Source organism: Podarcis liolepis (genome assembly GCF_965112155.1).
Source record: "Podarcis liolepis genome assembly, chromosome: 12".
In the NCBI taxonomy this organism is placed as follows: Eukaryota; Metazoa; Chordata; class Lepidosauria; order Squamata; family Lacertidae; genus Podarcis; species Podarcis liolepis.
Window position 1 is genome coordinate 55,671,089 of NC_139563.1, and position 19,504 is coordinate 55,690,592.

A 19,504-nucleotide genomic window follows, 5' to 3' on the forward strand; every position below is an offset into this window, starting at 1 on the left:
AGGGCTAGAGCTGCCTTTGCAGAGTGAGGCAGCTGCCTCAGGTAGCAGATAGTGAGAGATAGGGACCAAACAGAACTACAGTGGTACCTCGGGATGCGAACGGGATCCGTTCCGGAGCCCCGTTCGCATCCCAAAGCGAATGTAACCCGTGTCTGCGTGTGCCGGGTTACGTTTTAGCGCTTCTGTACATGTGTGTGACGTCATTTTGACAGTCTGTGCAAGCGCGCGCATCGAAACCGAGAAGTAACGTGCTCCGTTACTTCCGGGTTGCCATGGAGCGCGACCCAAAAATGCCTAACCCGAAGCGTATTCATCCCGAGGTGTGACTGTACAGTGGTACCTTTGGTTACAGACACTTCAGGTTACAGACTCCGCTAACCCAGAAATAGTACCTCGGTTAAGAACTTTGCTTCAGAATGAGAACAGAAATCGCTCGGTGGTGGTGCGGCGGCGGCAGGAGGCCCCATTAGCTAAAGTGGTACCTCAGGTTAAGAACAGTTTCAGGTTAAGAACGGACCTCCAGAACGAATTAAGTTCTAAACCCGAGGTACCACTGTATGTGCACCATACAGCCTGCCCTGCGCCCATCTGCCTGCCACCTTGCTGCCCTTGGGTGCAGTGAATAATGTTGTTCTGTTGCCAGTGTAAGAATCCATTCTGTTGACTTTACTGTAGTCATTTAAATTTGGGTTCTTCACTAAACGGAAAAACATTCTCACTGCTGAGTTAGTGTATGAATTGTGTTTGATTGGATAACACAGGGAGCACCTCTTGTTTCTTCAACTGCAAGCACACATGATAACATTTTATCAAAACATGGCTGAAGCACACTTGGACCTGCGTTCAAAGTTTCACATGCCCAGGGAGGTTTGGAGTTGTTTCTCAAACAGCATCAAACACGACAAACTAATTTTGAAATAGATGTGAATTAAACATGGTATTGGATTCTGCTGGTCAAAGGAGAAACAACATGCACAGTGGAATTTGACCAAAGTTGCTTTTGGAAATCATAAAAGCCAACAAAGAACTTACACTTACAAATAAATTGAGGCAATTATAATATGGGTATTGTTATTATTATTATTATTGTTGTTGTTGTTGTTGTTGTTGTTCCACCCTTCTGTAGATCTCATATAAGAACACAAAATACATATTAAAATACATAATAAAACGAAAAACAATAACCCACCCCTTCTGTTCATCCAGCATGTACCGTATTTTTTGCTCTATAAGACTCACTTTTTCCCTCCTAAAAAGTAAGGGGAAATGTGTGTGCGTCTTATGGAGCGAATGCAGTCTGTGCAGCTATCCCAGAAGCCAGAACAGCAAGAGGGATTGCTGTTCTGGCTTCTGAGATTCAGAATATTTTTTGTTGTTGTTTTCCTCCTCCAAAAACTAGGTGCGTCTTATGGTCTGGTGCGTCTTATAGAGCGAAAAATACGGTAATTAATCTTCATCACTATAACCATATCTATTCCCATTTCATTGTAACATAAATGTGTCTCAAGTGGCTTTGAAATCTATTCCATCCTTGTTTTCATTGTCCTTGACAGATGAATACTAATTACAGCATGGTCGCCTGGCTTGTAGATGTGCTTGCCCTTTCTTCTGCCATATGTAAAGTGTCACCTGTTCACTCCTTTAGGCATCTTATGTGAAGGCATATCTTTTTGGCCAGGTTTTTCTTGAGCCATCAAATTGGGCCTTGTTATTAGTATTTGTTTAACCTTTTCCTATACTTTTTATGATACTGTTTCATTATTTTTGTAAACTATACATTTTTAAATATTAAGGGTTATAGAAGGGCTTTTAAATAAACATATTTTAAGATAAAGGGGAGTGTGTTCTGAACCTCTTGAACTTTTGTACAGACCATTTGAAATCTAAAACTGATTTGCTGAGATTGAAGGAGAAGATCAACTATGAAAAGAGATCAAGAAAGACGTGTGATTCATTGTTCTAGAAAACTTATGAATTCTCATTTTAACCACTTCAGGTTAAAGAATCATCCACATTTTTTCCAGAGGTTTATGTATTATAGACACTGGCCCGTGAACAATGCTATCGTATGAAAGAGCCCTAACTCTATGGAGGCCTCAAAGCCTAGGCATGCACCAGTTAACCTACCAATGTGGCAAGGATTGTAGCATGTGAAGTGAGGGGCTGGAAACCTAATGCTTTTAGAAAAGGATATGGGAAGCACAAAATGCGTAATGCATATATTAATGAGAAGACATTGCAGTAAAGTGTAATGCCAGTGTTTTGAGGCATAATTTTGAGGCACATCAAGATTATAAAAGCCGCCAACTATATTTAGATAGGTCAGGGGCACATTTGGAGTTTTGAAGAAGTACAGTGGTACCTCGGGTTACAGACGCTTCAGGTTACAGACTCCGCTAACCCAGAAATAGTAAACACTGGAAAGCAGTGTTTTAATCTAAATAATCCAAAGAATGAATTATTTGAGGCCCAACACACACACCTACACCTTGATAACTGAAATAAATTGATTCATTTATCAAAGAATGCAATATACAAGGTTCAAATTGGGGCAGTATAAAGCAGCAATTCTGTCTTAAAGGTGGCAAACCACCTAGGCTTCACTAAATGGTTAATTTATGGCAGAGTGGAGAGCATTATTGGACATTGTTGTTGTTTTAAAAAAGATACAAAATAGCTTTTCAAAAGGAAACAGTTTTTAACTGAATGAATTAATGAATCTTGAGTTGGACTGAAACAACATGCTTTCCTGAAAAAAATAACCAGCCTGAGATCTGATTTTGGTCACTAAAGCTAAAACAAAACAACCATATACAGAACCATGCTATCCTAAACATCAGCTGCTTCCTAATACATTTTTAATCTTCCATTTTATGCGGAGTTCTCTGTCTTAACTTCCTTGATCACAATGGCCAACACCCAACATATACATGTTTTAATGAGTCAATGCCTGGTTAACCGATTAAGGTGTAATTAACGTAGCTTATTCTTCAGCATTCTAAGTGCTGACAACAAGACTGGGCAAGACGAGCACTCTTTCTACTCTTGCCCATTGTAAAGGTTTTTGGAATGCACTTAAAATGGTGTGACTAGTGCGGTGGGGGAAATATGCTAATAAATCTTGCCCACAGTATATGTAAAAAAATAATTGTAAGATCCTAACAATAAAGGAAGTAAAATAAAACTTTATTCCCCACCTCCCCTATCTGCCACTTTTTACATGATGGAGTGCATAGATTGTGATGAACTGCATGCAAGATTTAAGCAAAGGGTGGACTCCCTGCAACTTGCTTCTGACCACAGAAGATTTAAGACTGCATAGAAGCAACACAGTGTGGTTTTGGAGCTCTACTTAAAAATTATTCATTTACCACACTCTGAATTGTAGGAGGAAATGCAGAATATATGAATGAACTGGCAGTCTCCACAAGGTGGAACAATAATACCTTTCAACTCAACAAATTGTTTTTTTATGCTATATTGAACCTGTTATGCTAGTTTAGGCAGTGTATTCCAAGCTAAGTAACCACTCTAGATGATTGTTTTCTAAAATGTAGATTATGAAGACCTTGAGTTAAAAGATAACAACACAAATTAGTTTTGTTTCAATGAATAATTTTCTTTGATGCACTTTAGTAACAGAGATGTCATTTAACTCATAGAACCAGAGTGAGGAACCTCAGGCCATTTATTTCTTCCCAGTCCTCAGGGCTCTCTCCCCAGGCCACACTCCTTGAGTACAGTACTTTTCCCTGGCTAGGACGTACTGTATTTCTGAATTGTAATAATGCCACTGGCTTGCATGGTTGGAGAGAGATGTGGGTGTGTTGAGAAACCTCTGGTTTTTGCCTGGCTGGAATGTCGCCTACTGCACAAAGTAAAGAAACCACATCCATTGCACAGCCTGCTTTCGCCTCTGGTTCCCACCTTTGCAGCTCCTGGAAGGTTGCAGCAGAGTGCTGTGACCCGGTTCTGCTTGTGGTCTTCCCATGGGCCTCTGGTTGGCCACGGTGCCAACAGAGACCCAAACTAGACGGGCCTTTGGCCTGATTCAGCAGGTTTTTCCAGGGGTTTTCTTGCGTTCTTGTGACCCTTTAAACATTTTCCTGGTTTTAGAATACTCACATAAATAACAAGTTTTAACCTTTCTTCACAATTCTGCGGTTTAGAAAATTTCGTTTTGATAAACCAAGGACCCACAAAAAGATTCAAAATGTTTGAGTCATATCTGGTGTTAGTAAAAAAACAAACAAAAACCTCCTGCCTTGCACCCTCTTTTATTCAGATACCAAATGTTTCATTCCAATGGGCAAATCGTTATTTTTGCTGAAAACAGAAACCTTGACATAATCCTTAAGTATCATAACTCAGACTTATCTCAGTAAAATAATTGAACATCTAAGTTAGTAAAAATGTAAGGGGTAAAAAATCTTTCTTCGTTTCCTATGTTCAAATTGACCCAGTCCAGAATAGTCTGAATTGACCTGTATCTACGCTTCATTTCTCTGAGCAAGGCTTAAGATATAATCTAACTTGCATAATTTTCTAGTTTTCTTATTAATAAACTTTAACCTAATTAACATTAGCATCCTGTTTCTTTGTTCTACAATGCACTGGCCTGAATCAGTTACCCATTTGGCTACACACAGAAGAACACTGGCAGTATTTACGGTATGTTGATGGGAACTCACCTATGACTGATGTGTAAACTTGTTTTACAAGTTTAAAATTATTGTCAGTGTGGAGGTTAGCCTTACCACATCCTAGTTTACAGTAATTTAAACAATTCACTGGCTGAATAAGAAAGATTGTTCCCCTTAATTCATCAGGACAATCTTAGAAAATTGGCATGCTTATATGTGTGAGAAATTAGTTGACAGTTGTAATCTACCAGACTTACTATCATAACAACATATGAGGAATATTTCCTCTCAATGCCTGCAGTGAGATCTTGGAGTCTAAATATTGCTGCAAGTGCAGTCCTACACATTCCTCCTCAGAAGTAAGCCTATTAGGTTCAATTGAACTTCTAGGTTAGCATGTATACTTGACACTGAGTAGGGTTACAGCCTAAGGCAGGGGTCAGCAAACTTATTCAGCAGGGGGCCGGTCCACTATCCCTCAGACCTTGTGGAGGGCTGGTCTATGTATTTTTGTCGGGTGTGTGTGTGTGGAATGAACCAATTCCTATGCCCCACAAATAACCCAGAGACGCATTTTAAATAAAAGTACACATTCTACTCATGTAAAAACATGCTGATTCCTGGACCATCTGCGGGCCGGATTTGGAAGGGCTTAGTGGGCCTTAGTTTGCCTTTTCAAAGGGAAACTTTTTTCCCAAAGGGGGCCAAATTTGATGAAGTGAACATGCGTGATTGTAGTTGTTGTGCTTTTTTAAACAATTTTACCCCAAAGTTGTTGAACTTTTTTTACGATTGAACTTGAGCTTTTTTTACGATTTGACCCCAATAAATACATTGCCACAGTGGCCGGATAGAATCAGCTGGGGGGCCAAATTAGGCCCCCAAAACAGACAAAACAGGGGAAGGGACTTGGTTTGTTATATCCTCCTTATGTGGGTTTTGTACATTTTTTTCATCTTATGATTAGGGGAGCTCAGCCAGAATCCTAAGAATCTGGGCATGGAGGGGGTAAGGGATTTCCTGGGAGCATGAATGACCACAGCCTATTATCAAAGCAGGAAGAAAAATATGCAATATGGAATACGGTTGCATGGCTTTCTTCATATCTAACAAGATTGCCCTTCTCTCTCCCCCACCACCCAAAACATGTATGAGAGTTTTTGAAGCAATTTGCAGTGTAATAAAAGTAAAATATTCACTCTTCTTTGAAAGCACAAGCTTGTTTTTCTAGATCTCATACTGTCCTATCAGGGGCAGCCCATCAAGTTTTGCTGCCTGAGGCGAACCAGGAAGGTGCCGCCCCACTTTTGCTGCCTCTCCCCCCACCCACCGAAGTTCGCTTACTGGGGTCAGGCAATTGCGGCTTCTGGGGTCTTGCAAGATCTTGTAAGAGCCTCATGAGATCTCACCAAAAGCAGCCACTTCTCCAATGGTGGTGGTGGAGCACCCACAGAAGTGCCCCTTAGATTCTCCCATCTGAGGCGGCTGCCTCAGTTTGCCTCATGGACGGATCTGTCCTGAGTCTTGTAAATAATGGGCACCAGGGATATAGCCTCCTTTTGGGAGGGTGCTTTTGAAGTTTTAAGATCAAGACAAATTAAAAATAAATGGGTTCTACTGTGTTAGACATGGTGTGTCTATATTCTACAAAACTGTTTGAAGTTGGGAACCTAGTGACATTGGGAAGAGACATAATTTAGACTTTGATCTTTTATACTGTATTTCAAGGATACTTGATTCAAGAGACTGCAGAGTAGCCAGGAATCATCTTACAGTCCCTGACCAGCTTGCTGAGTGGACGATTTCTCCTCAAACTAACCACACCTAATTCTGCTATTTTTGTCCACTCTCATTCCTGCCCGCGATACATCTGTTCATCATAATCCTGCAATAGCTATGCACTAGGGAAATGCACCAGAAAATACTTAAGTTAGAAACAGATAGGTAGCCGTGTTGGTCTGCCATAGTCAAAATAAAAAAAATTCCTTCCAGTAGCACCTTAAAAACCAACTAAGTTAGTTCTTGGTATGAGCTTTCGTGTGCATGCACACTTCTTCAGATACACAGTGTGCATGCACACGAAAGCTCATACCAAGAACTAACTTAGTTGGTCTTTAAGGTGCTACTGGGAGGAATTTTTTTATTTTAAGTTAGAAAGTTATATACCAGGCCTGATTGTGTCTATCTTATGCTCTGTTAAGCAAATTCCAACATATGCAGGTTATGAGCTGACTCCAAAGTGAAAGTGTATTCCTTCCTAGGGCTAGGCAAAAAGAGGGTCATCTGAAAGTGGGGAATATTAACACCAGTCCTTTGTCATGGTCAGATCACTTCCGGTTCAGATTTAGGATTTCAGCACCTTTTCACCTCTGCAGAGGCAGGGGACCTTTTTGATGGCTCATCCTCAGAGGTGGATGGATCTAATGGGTTTTCAGATGGCTTGGGGGGATTTTCCAGCTGATATGACAGGCATTCCTGTCAAAGCCCTGGCTGACCTCTGGAACATCTGAATGGCTCAGGCCACTGACCGCTCAGTACCCTCTCCCACTTTGTGGAATCTGTTTGGCTCCCTGGTGGGAGCTGGGCATGTTTAGCCTGGAGAAGAAGAGGTTAAGGGGAGATATGATAGCCATGTTCAAATATATAAAAGGATGTCACATAGAGGAGGGAGAAAGGTTGTTTTCTGCTGCTCCAGAGAAGCGGACACGGAGCAATGGATCCAAACTACAAGAAAGAAGATTCCACCTAAACATTAGGAAGAACTTCCTGACAGTAAGAGCTGTTTGACAGTGGAATTTGCTGCCAAGGAGTGTGGTAGAGTCTCCTACTTTGGAGGTCTTTAAGCAGAGGCTTGACAACCATATGTCAGGAGTGCTCTGATGGTGTTTCCTGCTTGGCAGGGGGTTGGACTCGATGGCCCTTGTGGTCTCTTCCAACTCTAGGATTCTATGATTCTATGGTATACTCCAGAGCTTAGGGCAAGAAAACAAGCTAGGAGACAGCTTGAACACGGGTGGAGGAAAACTCCAGTCAAATGCAATTGAACATGGTGAAGACTCATAATCAAGCCGACCTATTGGCAGTGAAGGCAGCAAAGGAGGCAGCAATCTATGGTCTTTCAAACTGTTAGTGGGTTATTATTTGTTATTAGGGTATGTATTCTTGTGTTTTTATATTGTGAACCACTCTGTGATCTTCGGTAATTTAATTAATGAGAATCACACATGTGTGTTGCATTTGAAAGTGCTATTATTGTGAGAAATCAGAATTAGAGCAAACATTGGTCTTGGAGAACTATTATTCTGCTCCACGGGCACTGGGAAGAAAGCTCTGTGCTTATTTTCTTTCAACTCATTTTTATTATTTTTTTATACCACCCTATACTCACAGGTCTCTGACAAAAGTATTAATTTGCATGGGGCTGTGGATGTGCTAAGATTCTTCTGATGTTAGCTGGGACACATCTGTCTTGGGGGTGATAAATTCCTAATCAATGTACTCTGTATTCTTATTTGGTTCCACTTCTTGGGTAACAATTGTGTGCTACGAAACAACACCTCCTGCAAAAAAATATAGATGGTTTAATTAGCCAGAGGCCTGGGAGAAGAGGATTGTTTTTGCATGGTGCCTAAAGATATGTAAGGAAGGCACCAGGTGAACCTTCTTGGGGACAGCATTCCGCAAACGGGGAGCCACTGCAGAAAAGGCCTGTTTTTGTCTTGCCACCTTCCAGGCTTCTCACGGATTGGACACACAAAGAAGGGCCTCAGATTTTGATTGCAGAGTCCAGGTTGGTGTATATGAAGAGAGGCGGTCCGGGAAGTATTGCAGTCCTGAGCCATTTAAAGCCCGGAAACTGATTGGCCTCCAGTGCAGTTGGGCCAGGAATCGTGTTATATGATCAGATCATCTTGTCGCACTGAATTCTGCATCAGCTGAAGTTTCCAAACCATCTTCAGAGGCAGCCCTACGTATAATGTGTTGCAATAATCTAACCTAGAGGTTACCAGAGCATAAACAACAGAAATTAGGCTATCCCTGCCCAGATAGTGACACAGCTGGGGGGGCACCAGTGTTTCAGTCTTATCTGGTTTGAGCTTCAGTTTATTGGCTCTCATCCAGTCCATTATCAAGGCCAGACACTGGTCCAGTACACCCACTTTCACACTTGCTGATGTAAATGAGAACCAGAGCTGCGTGTCATCAGCATATTGCTGAATTTAGTTGGAACCCTGTATGTTTGCTAGCAGTGAAGTGAAGGTTTCATGAACACCTACAAGGACCACCAAGCATTTATTAGAATAGATGTAGGAGGTGCAGTCTTCCCACTGCTATATTTCCCCACTGCTATATCACATCTAATCCATTTAGCTTTACATTGAAAGTAGTTCTCCAGGATTTTAAGAAAGGCTTGTCTCCCAGCCCTACCTTGCAATGCCAGGATTTGAACAAGGGATCTTCTGCATACAAAGCAAATGACCCTTCTCCAGCTATTTTTAGGTTGTTGTTGTTGTGTCTGATAGCAGGTCTGATGCTATCCAAGTACTTTAAAAAAAAAAATTATCCTTTTAGAGGTTCATAAATTCAGAGATATTCATAATTTATGAATATCTGATTATCAAGTTATTTGGGCCGTCAAGTATTAGCAAATAAATACTTAAATAAATCAAGACCTTTCCATGGATCCTATTGTTACAATATTTAGATGTCACAAAAGCATCACTTCAGGGGAAGATCAAGAAATGGTAACTTATTTATTAACAGCAGCAAGAGCAGAAACCTGGAAAACCCCTCCTCCACTATCAGAAAAATCCTGACTCTGGAGTTGGGGAGATGACCTTCATGAGTCATGACAAAACTAAATAAGAGTAACACAAAATCAGCAAATATAAGATAAGATAATGGAGCTTGTTCATGTGATTTGTAACAACAAGATGCAAGAACAAAGCCATATGATTTGTTTGGAGACATAAAAGTTATCAAAAACTTTATACATTTCAAGTTTTAAATAAGCTAGAAACATGCAATATAAATTTCGTTGCGTTTACAGACAATATATTTATTAAAACAACATTTATCCATCAATCGTATCAAGGTATTTGGAAATAAGTATCGTATTAAGGTTCCTGGGAATAAATAGAGAGCCATTCTTAAATTACGCCCCCGGTGCCTTTAAATAAAATGGAAAATCAACAGCTGAGGAATCTTCCATCCCTGCATCTTCTCCTCATGTCGAATCACTGCTTCTCCTGACCAAAAAATAAAGAGAGATGTAATAATAATAACAACAATATTATAATATTTATATCCCGCCCATCTGGCTGTCAGAAAAACCTAATTACTTCGCTTCATTTGAGCTGCCACGGAAGCGAGCCTCTAAAAAGCCAGGGAACTTCGAGCGCTTTCTGACACCCTGCGTCGCCCCTCTGCCTCCTGCCCCGCACATGGAGGAGCTGCCAGTTTCAACAGGGGACCGGAAGTGCCGCATCGGGGGCACTTCCCTATGACCTCGGGAACCTAGGATGCGGTCGAGGAAGCCGCCGGCCGGAAGTTGCGTACAGTAGGGGAAGGGAGGAGGGGGAGCGGAGCAAAGCCTCGCGAGATCCCTCCGTGCTGAGGGAAGCGAGCCGAGCTCTCCAGATAGGCCTGCCCCCGTCTTTACCTCAGCGACGGCGCAGGCGCAGTCGGGCCGGTCTCCCCTTCTGTCTCTTTCTGTGGGAGTGTGAGGGAGAAGGAGAAGCGCAAAGCGGGCGACGGGGACCGTTCGGCGGCCGCTTCTGCCCGGCTTAGGCCGTGAAGCGACGAGCCGTGGGCGGCGGCGGCAGCGGCGTCGGGATCCTGCGCGCCGGTGCGGGGCGGGCTGAGGCGACCGTCGGCGGCCGAGGCGCGCCAGGCCTCACTCGGGGCCCAGCCGGGAATGCGGAGAGTTCGCGTCAGGCGCCGCGCATCGCCAGGAGGCCGCCGGGGACGCTTCTGAGGCGGAGGAGGCCGGAGCGCCTCATGCGAAGAGATCCGGACCCCATGGCGGCTCCTGCTCTGGGCTCGCCCTCGGCGCCTTGACGGAGTCCTGTTCGCCGGAGCGGTCCCGATGCCGAGCACTTCGGAGGCGGCGGCGGCGTCTTCGTCCGGAGGCGGGAGCGGCGTCCGGGGCTGGGGCGGCTCCGAGTCTCCGGCGGCGGAGAAGAAGCGGTTGCATCACCGGCGGCGGAAGCGCGGCTCGTCGGCCCAGCCTCCTCCTCAGCCTCCTTCTCCTCAGCCGCTGCCCGCGTCTCCCGCGGCGGCCCCTCCGCTGCTGTTCCCGCTGCTGCCGCCGCCGCCGCTGCCACAGCAGCCCTCGCTCCTGCAGCCGCCGCTGCCGCCGCAGTCCCTGCTGTTCCTGGCGGCCACCGGCTCCTCCTGCTGCGGGGAAGGGGGGGAGCGGAAGCGGCCCCGGGGCAAGCGGCGCCCGGGCTCCCGGCACAAGCGGCGGCGCGTCCGGTTGCGCGGGGGGGCGGGCCCGTCGGAGCGGCGCGGGAGCGGGGCGGGCCTGGGGCCTCTGGTGGAAGCGGCGGCCGAGGAGTACGACGACGTCAGCTCCCAGTCGGAGGGGCCGCTGGGCGGCGGGACGGCCGGGGCGGGGAGCGGCGCGGGGAGCCCGGGCTCCTCCTCGGGCGGAGGCGCGGGCAGCCAGCCGCGCTCCAGCCGCGCCGAGGCGGAGCGGGGCCCCCGGCGGCCGCCGCGGAGGGAGCGCCGCAGCAGCAGCGGCCGGCGCTCCCGGGAGCGCCACCGGGAGCACCGCCGGCGGGGGGAGGACAAGGACAAAGCGCCGCCGCAGCAGCATCCGGAGGGAGCGGCCGCGGCCGCCCGGGTAGGGGGAGCCGAGGCCTCCTCCTCCTCTTCCTCCTCCAAGTCCCGTAGCCGCCACAACCACAGCGGCGGCCAGGACCGAGAGGGGCCCCGGAGCAGCAGCGGCGGCGGCAGCGACGGCCGCAGGAAGGGCTCGGCTGTCTCGCCCAGCAGCGGCGGCGGCGGCGGCGGCAGCAGCAGCAGTAGCAGGAAGGACCGGCAGAGCAAAGCCCCGCGAAGCCAGGCGAAGGCGGCCAAGGAGCCTCCTTCGGCTTACAAGGAGACCCCCAAGGCGTACCGGGAGGACAAGGCCGAGCCGAAGGCCTACAGGCGGCAGCGGTCCACGCCGAGCCCCGGCCGCGATGACAGCCCGCCTAGCCACCGGGCCTCGCAGAGCCAGCGCAGCCGCAAGTCGCCCAGCCCCCGCTCGCCTCTCAGCCCTTATCGCCGCCGCTCGCCCAGCTATAGCCGGCACAGCTCCTACGAGCGCGGCGGGGATGTCTCGCCCAGCCCGTACAGCAGTTGGCGCCGCTCTCGCAGCCCCTACAGCCCCGCCATCAGGTAAGGTGCAGGGCCACCTTGACAGAACAGAGGATGGTTGGGAGGGGTCCTTCCTTCGGAAAGCTTCAGAAGTGTGACCTGAAAGGGATAGGCTGGGAATTCTCTTAAGTTGTGGTCTCAAATACATAAACACCTCCGTTTTCCTTTCTGTTGTGGGACCATACTAGGAAATACAACTCAGCTGGTGAGCTTTGGCTTGAACCCATTACCAGGTTTGAGAATGCAGAATTTGCACACGAAATTGGCATTTCTTTAATTTGATGGAACTTTTAAGGTCAGAGCAAAGTGCCATAGGTATTTTCTAAACAGGTCTCTTTCTGAATTGTGCTAAAAGTTGGGGGTAGTCACAACCAGTTACCACTGGAGTTGTGCAGGTGACGTACACTGAAAGTATTGTGAAATTCCTTTCAGAACCAAATCACTTCAAACTGAAAATTTTGAAAAACTTGAGATGTTTGGAGCTAAAAACTATTCACTTCTAAATGTTTTACAGCTTAAACAAAGTATGCTGCAATCCTATGCATGATTCTTTGGAAGTAAGTGACATTGAACTTAGTGGGGCTTACTTGCAAGTTGACATGTGTAGGATTTCACTGGTAGCATTTCTCAGTACACTACAGAAGCGTTTCCTCAAATATACTGTGTGTAAACAGACTGTTATCTGCAACTCAGTGTGGCTGCAAGTTACTAGCCTCTTGTTTCTGGCTTTGCTGCCAAGGAAGTAGTTTCTTAATAGGATAGTATAAAAATTGTCTTCTACCAAGGGGACTGGTGGAGGAATGACTGCATGATCTACATCTCCTCTGCTATCCTGTTTCTGTGATAGAGGAAAGGGTTTTCCTTCTGCAGTGATCGTGGGAACCAAATGGGCTGACAGGAGAGACAGAATTTTCTATGCTTTCTCAGCCAGTCAGCTCACTCACCTGCATGGAATTCTTGGTTGCTTTTGGCTGCTGAAGTTGTTAAATTTGAGACTGTCTCTTCATAGAAAATGGGAAGATTGTTTTAAGACTTGGGATGTATTCTTCAGATAAGGTTTTGATTACTGTTCAGTTTTGAACAGCTCAGTTTTTGTTTGATTTCTATATCAATACATAAAGCAGGAGTGCTTTCTACACCTTTTTGGGTTGAGATAAGGGCTTGGTAACATGACAAGAGGTTTTCTAGGAACATATATGTCTGCCAGTAGCTACTCTGGTTTTGAAAAACCTTCCTTGACCTAATCCTGTCTGTTATGACTGTTGTCTTATCCCTTGAAAAGCACTTTATGAGCTCTCTCTGTTTCAGTTAGATGAACAATATATCAGTCTTGTAGTAGGGAGGACTACTGTTTGGTTTAGGCCTTGGCTTGCATCTACTTTGTTTGCAGACCTGCAATGCAATTCTGTATATGCAAAGCATCCCCACTGAGTTCAGTGGAGCTTATTCCCAGGTAAGTGTTTATAGAATTGTAGTCTTTGTTACAGTTTTTGTAGCTCATTACTACCAATTTCAATTCCTCTTTTCCTTCACAGTACAGACAACCCCCCTTTACCCACATGGCTTCACTAGCACAGCTGATGGGTGGGGAAGAGCCTTTCCTGCCCCTCTGCTGTGGCAGTTGATCTGTCACTTCATGTTTGCAAGCCAGAGGGACAGACTCTCACAGCTGGCAGGTGGGAACAGGGGAAGGTTCTTCCAGCCCATCAACTGAGCTGATACAGGCGACCTTTTGGGTATGCAGTCAGGGGTTCAGAATGTAACCCCTGTGTAAATGGAGAGTCGCCTATATATACATATGGAATGACAGCTTAATTGAAGTCAACATTTTCAGTAGTCCATACTCCTGTTTGATACAGAGAATCATTTAACTCGTTTTAGCACCAATTAAGACGCTGGTTCACATAACTTCTGTTCATAGCTTTCAAATCAGTTTTCAAAAGTGTTCTGTGGTGGCATTGTGCTAGTGGAAGCACTTCTTGCGCAAGGGAAGACCCCCCCCATTCTTCTCCTACCAATAATTGTAGTCCTTTATGCATGCTTATTGTTGGAAAATACATAGGTTGGTAGGAAAGAGTTCTTCGGCTCTACTTAATGTAACAAGTTGGAGAGCCAAGAAAGCCATGCTGGTTCCTTTGTTGTCAGGAGATAGATCCAAGATGATGTCTCATCTCCAGGTCCAAGGGAGAGGAGGAGGCGGAAGTGAGAGAGATGCAACCTGAGGATTCTACTTCAAAGGAAGGATGGTCAGCACAGTTTAAAGGACAGAGACAGTTTAGGAAGTTGGAGGTCTCCTGCTTTATCTGTTTAACCATATGCAGAACCCTTATCTCAACAAGCTGAGTTGCACCCCACTTTCAGCTGGAAAAGGATTAGGGTCCTCCAGAGTGACATCAGCTGATGGGTGGGTGTGGTTTGAGGAAAATGGCCTGATGGCAAAATTGCAGTGCGATTGGTCTGTGGATCAGAGGTTCCCCACCCCTGTGCTACAGTTGGCTTTTTACCTTGTGGATGGGTGGAATGCAGCAAGAGCTACAATAGTAGCTGCCTGTAATGTTTGAACCTCAGGTACTTAGTTATTTATGGTATGACACCCATTCCACACTGAATAGGTAGGGCTTGCCAGTAGGGCAACTGCATGGATGAGAACTTTCAAGGTTTTTTGTTGCAAATCCCTCCTTGCCCCTTAAACCCTACTTCCTCCACCAAGAGAGGGTTATATCATTTAGGAGCTAGTAATTTAAGATGTATGTGCATGTGATCACACACTCACACACATGCTTTCTCTTTCCCCGCCCCCTCAATATTCTGCCATGGTAAATACTGGTTTGTAGTATTTGACTTGTAATGTTTTGGTAATTATTATTGTCAAACCAGAGGTGATAAACCAAAGTTTTTTATTATGTTTCTGAGGGAGGGTGGCAATAGATGAGGTTTATTTTTCCAGAGTAGATAGTTATAGAATAGAATTGCAAGCCATTATCTAAGTACAAAACTTTGGGGCCTGGAAAGGAGCTTGTGTATGTGTGAAGGAACAAGAAGATTCACTAGAGAAAAAGGCAGGTCACAGCTTAATGGTTACAGTTCACAAGTAGCAAAGCATTGAACACAAGCAAGAATCCACTTTCTGACAACTGTTAACAGTGTCAGAAACTGCCTGTCTGCTGGGCAGAAGCAGGGACTGAACCATTCTGTGGGGATTGCAGTTATTGGCATTATAGACGGAGAATGTGCATAGCTTTTAAATTTTCTTGTAAATGTTTTTAATTCTGCTGAGTTGTTTGGCTACCTTGGACTCCTTCGAGAGGAAGGCTCGGATAAAATCGATAAATAGTAAATTATACAATAGACTTGGCATGGTTGGTATACACTGATAGAAAGTTGGGTTAGTGTCCTAATATGGCTCTAATAGTACAGTGGTACCTCGGGTTACAGACGCTTCAGGTTACAGACTCCGCCAACCCAGAAGTAGTACCTCGGGTTAAAAACTTTGCTTCAGGATGAGAACAGAAATTGCGTGGCAGTGCAGCGGCAGCGGGAGGCCCCATTAGCTAAAGTGGTGCTTCAGGTTAAGAACAGTTTCAGGTTAAGAACAGGCCTCCAGAACAAATTAAGTTCTTAACCCGAGGTGCCACTGTATTATCCTAGCCAGCATACTTTGCAACTCCTGCTGTAAGGTGTGTAAAGTTAAGAAGTTTCTCCAAATCTTCAAGATAGCCTTGAATTTTCCCATATTATTCTTTTCAACAAAGTTTTTGTATTGAGAAGTGTAACTAAACTTACTTTTGTTCCTCAGCATCCTCAACCTCTGGAATTATAGCTAAAAATGGATCATGGTCAGTTCTATACCTTTAGTGGTTTTCTTTCTCTCTTGTGTGTCAACGCCCCTTCCTTTCACATATGAAATTTACAGGTTTCTAGTGCTGGAGGAAAAATGTAGTACACACTTCTTAATCTCCAGATAAATCACAGGTGAGCCTACAGACCAGGGGTAGGCAACATAAGGCCTGTGGGCTGTTTGCGGCCCAATCACCTTCTCAATCTGGCACACAGACATATGGGAATCAGCATATTTTTACATGAGTAGAATGTGTCCTTTTATTTAAAATGCATCTCTGGGTTATTTGTGGGGCATAGGAATTGGTTCATTTCCCCCCCAAAAAAAAAAAGTCCGGCCCACCACATGGTCTGAGGGACGGTGGACCGTCCCATGGTTGAAAAAGGTTGCTGACCCCTGCTCCAGACCGTGGGTCCTCTGCTACACACCTGTCATTATGCAATATTAGATGTGTAGTAGTTAGCCATGACTGCAAAGGAACAATCAGTGCACTCCTGATTTTTGTTCTGCAAGCGGGGCTTGTACTCAGCACCTTTTAGATTGGGTGCCAAATACAAGTCCCACTAGAATGATTCCACTTTAGAGATCATGGGTGCAGACTTATCTTACCAGAAGCTTTCAGTGCTGAATTTAAACACCTGATCAGTTCCTTTGTGCAGTATCCCTGTCATGTTTGGAGTTTGCTTTCAGATGCACAGTGCTTGAGTCTGCAAAGAAATAATCTTCCTTTGCAGTCATGGTTTTATGTAAAGCCAAAGACGGAAAGAGGAAGAATCTAGAGGGTGCTTGGGGGCACTTCTGATTATTCATTTGAAATGATGGCATATGCCAGGTGATTGCCAGATGTGTGGCTCCACTCACCTGTCAAAATTGCCCAGAAGGAGTGGGCCAGTTTTAGATCCAGTCCATTGGCCAAATACATTTTCCTACTTGGATCCAGTTGTATTCCTGACATAAATAGTCCAAAATGCTTGGCTGCCTCTGGGATTGCAAACTTGCATGATATTGGAATTACTCATATTTTAGAACATAAAAAACTGAAAGTAAGCAAAGAAAATTCCTATAGTTACTTAATTTTCAGTGGGTAGCTTCAGATCAGTTGAGTTTATGTTTAATAATTGTATTGACGCTTTGAAAAGGTAGTAATTGCAGTAACGGGGGTTTGGTGATTATATTTATGGGGCTGCGGGGGAAAATTGAGCAGTCAGCTTGGGTAAGCCTGGTCTCCTTCTCTCTTCTCGTCCCCCCCTTTCAGGAGATGCTTTTACAGACATTTCTACAGTGCAGTAGGGAGGAGTGTCAGGAAAGCCTTTTGCATGAGTGGCTTTCTGAATACAAGCTTATATTTGCATGTAGAGGTAACACTGGAGTTTAGCACCCTGAAAGTTTTACTGAAAGCAGTATTTAGAACAATAGTTGTTTAATTTTGTTTCCTGCTCGTTCTGATTTTGCATGTGTAATTTGGGTGGCTTAGTAGCATTTCAGGTCTGGACATCTGAATTGTCTTTGAGAAAAGGAAGCAATTGGAATTTCCCTTGAGCTATTCAAGGTATTCAGGATAGGAATTGGAAATGGTGTCAAAATGTGTTCACTGAGTTTTATGTGCCTGAATCCCCCCCCCCATGCTAAAGCATTATTTAAGTGGTTGCATTGCACCATATTACAGGTAACGCAGCACTAAATTATACAATAGTGTATCTGATAACAATACTGCCAGCAGTACCATGGAGAAGGAAATTAGATTTAAGTTAAATCAGAAGTTCAGTAAATCAGTGTGAATTTGCATCTTTCTTAAACTTTGTCAAAACTGGGTGGGTGGGTATTTAAGTTATTTTTATGTTGCTCTTCAGTACATGTGTTTTAAAAGCAGCTGAGAAATAAAAAAAAAACCCCAACAACTATAAAATCAAACGACAGTAAAGAGTAAAACTTTTACAGTAAAGCAGCCCAAAAGCACAACAGCAGATAAAGCCACACTCAGCCAGAGATTCAGAATGCATGTAGGAAAAAGAGTTCCTTCTGGCACCATAAGGAATATTCCAAACACAGGGTGCCACAGCTGAGAAGGTCTGCATTTTCCTAGCATACTAAAGATGGGGCACCCAGAGAAGGACCTCAGAAAATATTAGTGTATGATAGGTTTATGTGGGAGAAGATGGTTTCTTCTTCAGATTCCCAGGTCTCAAGCTGTTTTAAGGATAAGCCGCCGGCATTTTGAATTGTTTCAGAAGTAAACGAGCAGCTAGCAAAGCTGTTGGAGAACCAGCAGGTATGTTCTCCGTGGCCTGACCAGCTTAGGCGAACAGCAATGTTTGGGGGTAACTGAAGGTTCCAAGTAGATTTCCAAGTGAGCAGAAATCCAATAAATGGCTGTAGTTTAATCTGGAGGTTATCAGAACATGGATAACAATAGCCAGGAGAGGTTCCAGTTAGTGAAAGGAGGTTTTTGATACTGATTCCAGTTGGACCTCCAGGTATAAAGCTGGATATATTTATTCATTTATTTATAATTTATGTTAATAAATATCAATAATCTAACAACATAAAACAATATGCAAATAATTAGAGGTGATAGTCTATCACTTATATATATGAGCATAAGGCTCCTGCCTACATCTGATCTTCCAAAAAGCAGTTGCTTTTCTCCCCTCCCAGTCAGGATTGGCAGAGGAGGAGATAAACACCTGTCTTTGGAAAGATCTTTCCAAACAGCAAGCAGTTGCTGTTCTCCTGATCTTTGGAATGATCCTGTATGCTGGACTCAGTGCTTTTGGAAGTAGCAAAGAGACTTGCAAAGCTGTGAGTTGGGTAGCTGGGTGGTCCTGCCCACCTGTCAGCCATGTGATATTGATCCTTTAGAGCAGGCATCTCCAAACTCGGCCCTCCAGAAGTTTTGGGACTACAACTCCCATCCCTAGCTAACAGGACCAGTGGTCAGGGATGATGGGAATTGTAGTCCCAAAACATCTGGAGGGCTGAGTTTGGGGATGCCTGCTTTAGAGCAGGTATGTGTAAACCTATAGAGGAGCTGAATATCAATAATATAAATTTATACCAAGTTTCTACTGTACAGGAATGTTGGCCTGAGACACTAGTAATAGCAAAAACAACAACAACAACAATTTATTATTTATATGCCACCCATTTGACTGGGTTGCTCCAGCCACTCTGGGCTGCTTCCAACAAATTAAAACACAGTAAGATATCAAACATTAAAAGCTTCCCTATACAGGGCTGGTAATACTGCTCAGTGGCATCTTGCATAAAAGGGCTCCTGAAAAGAAAGAAAATAAATGTGAGAGAAACACTGTGAAATACATCTTTCTTGCTTTGTTCCTTTGGTTGGAATTATTTTTTCCAAGCCAGACTAGTGTTGACAGGTGAAATTTTCATGCACATTTGTAGCTGAATGTACTGTTAACTTAATGCACTTACAGTGTATATATAGCTTAATTATTACTGTGTGATGTTAAATGTTCATTCTCTAAGTACATTTAAAGTTTAAGTCAGCCTTCTTCAACCTTGGCCTTGGTGTTTGGGGCTGATGGGAATTGTAGTTCAACAGTAAGGATGATGTAAGTCACAGTAGATTGGTTTAACATAAAAATTTAAATAGCTAGCCTGATTTGATTTGAACCACTCTTCCTATTTGTACCCC

At 44.5% G+C, this 19,504-nt stretch overlaps 1 protein-coding gene across 2 annotated transcripts in view; it reads left to right on the forward strand.

Annotated features, from left to right (window-relative positions):
• The first annotated feature begins 10,263 nt into the window (after nucleotides 1-10,263).
• The window catches only part of CDK13 (cyclin dependent kinase 13), a 36,020-nt gene continuing 26,779 nt past the window's right edge, over nucleotides 10,264-19,504 (forward strand). Inside the window, exons 1-2 of one of the 2 annotated variants that reach the window (XM_083468757.1) lie at nucleotides 10,264-10,738; nucleotides 11,447-12,029. In XM_083468757.1, the coding sequence (XP_083324883.1) occupies nucleotides 10,732-10,738; nucleotides 11,447-12,029 (590 nt within the window). In that variant the 5' untranslated portion in view covers nucleotides 10,264-10,731. Of the gene's footprint in view, nucleotides 12,030-19,504 lie in introns of both variants that reach the window. The other variant, XM_083468756.1, reaches the window with a different exon arrangement.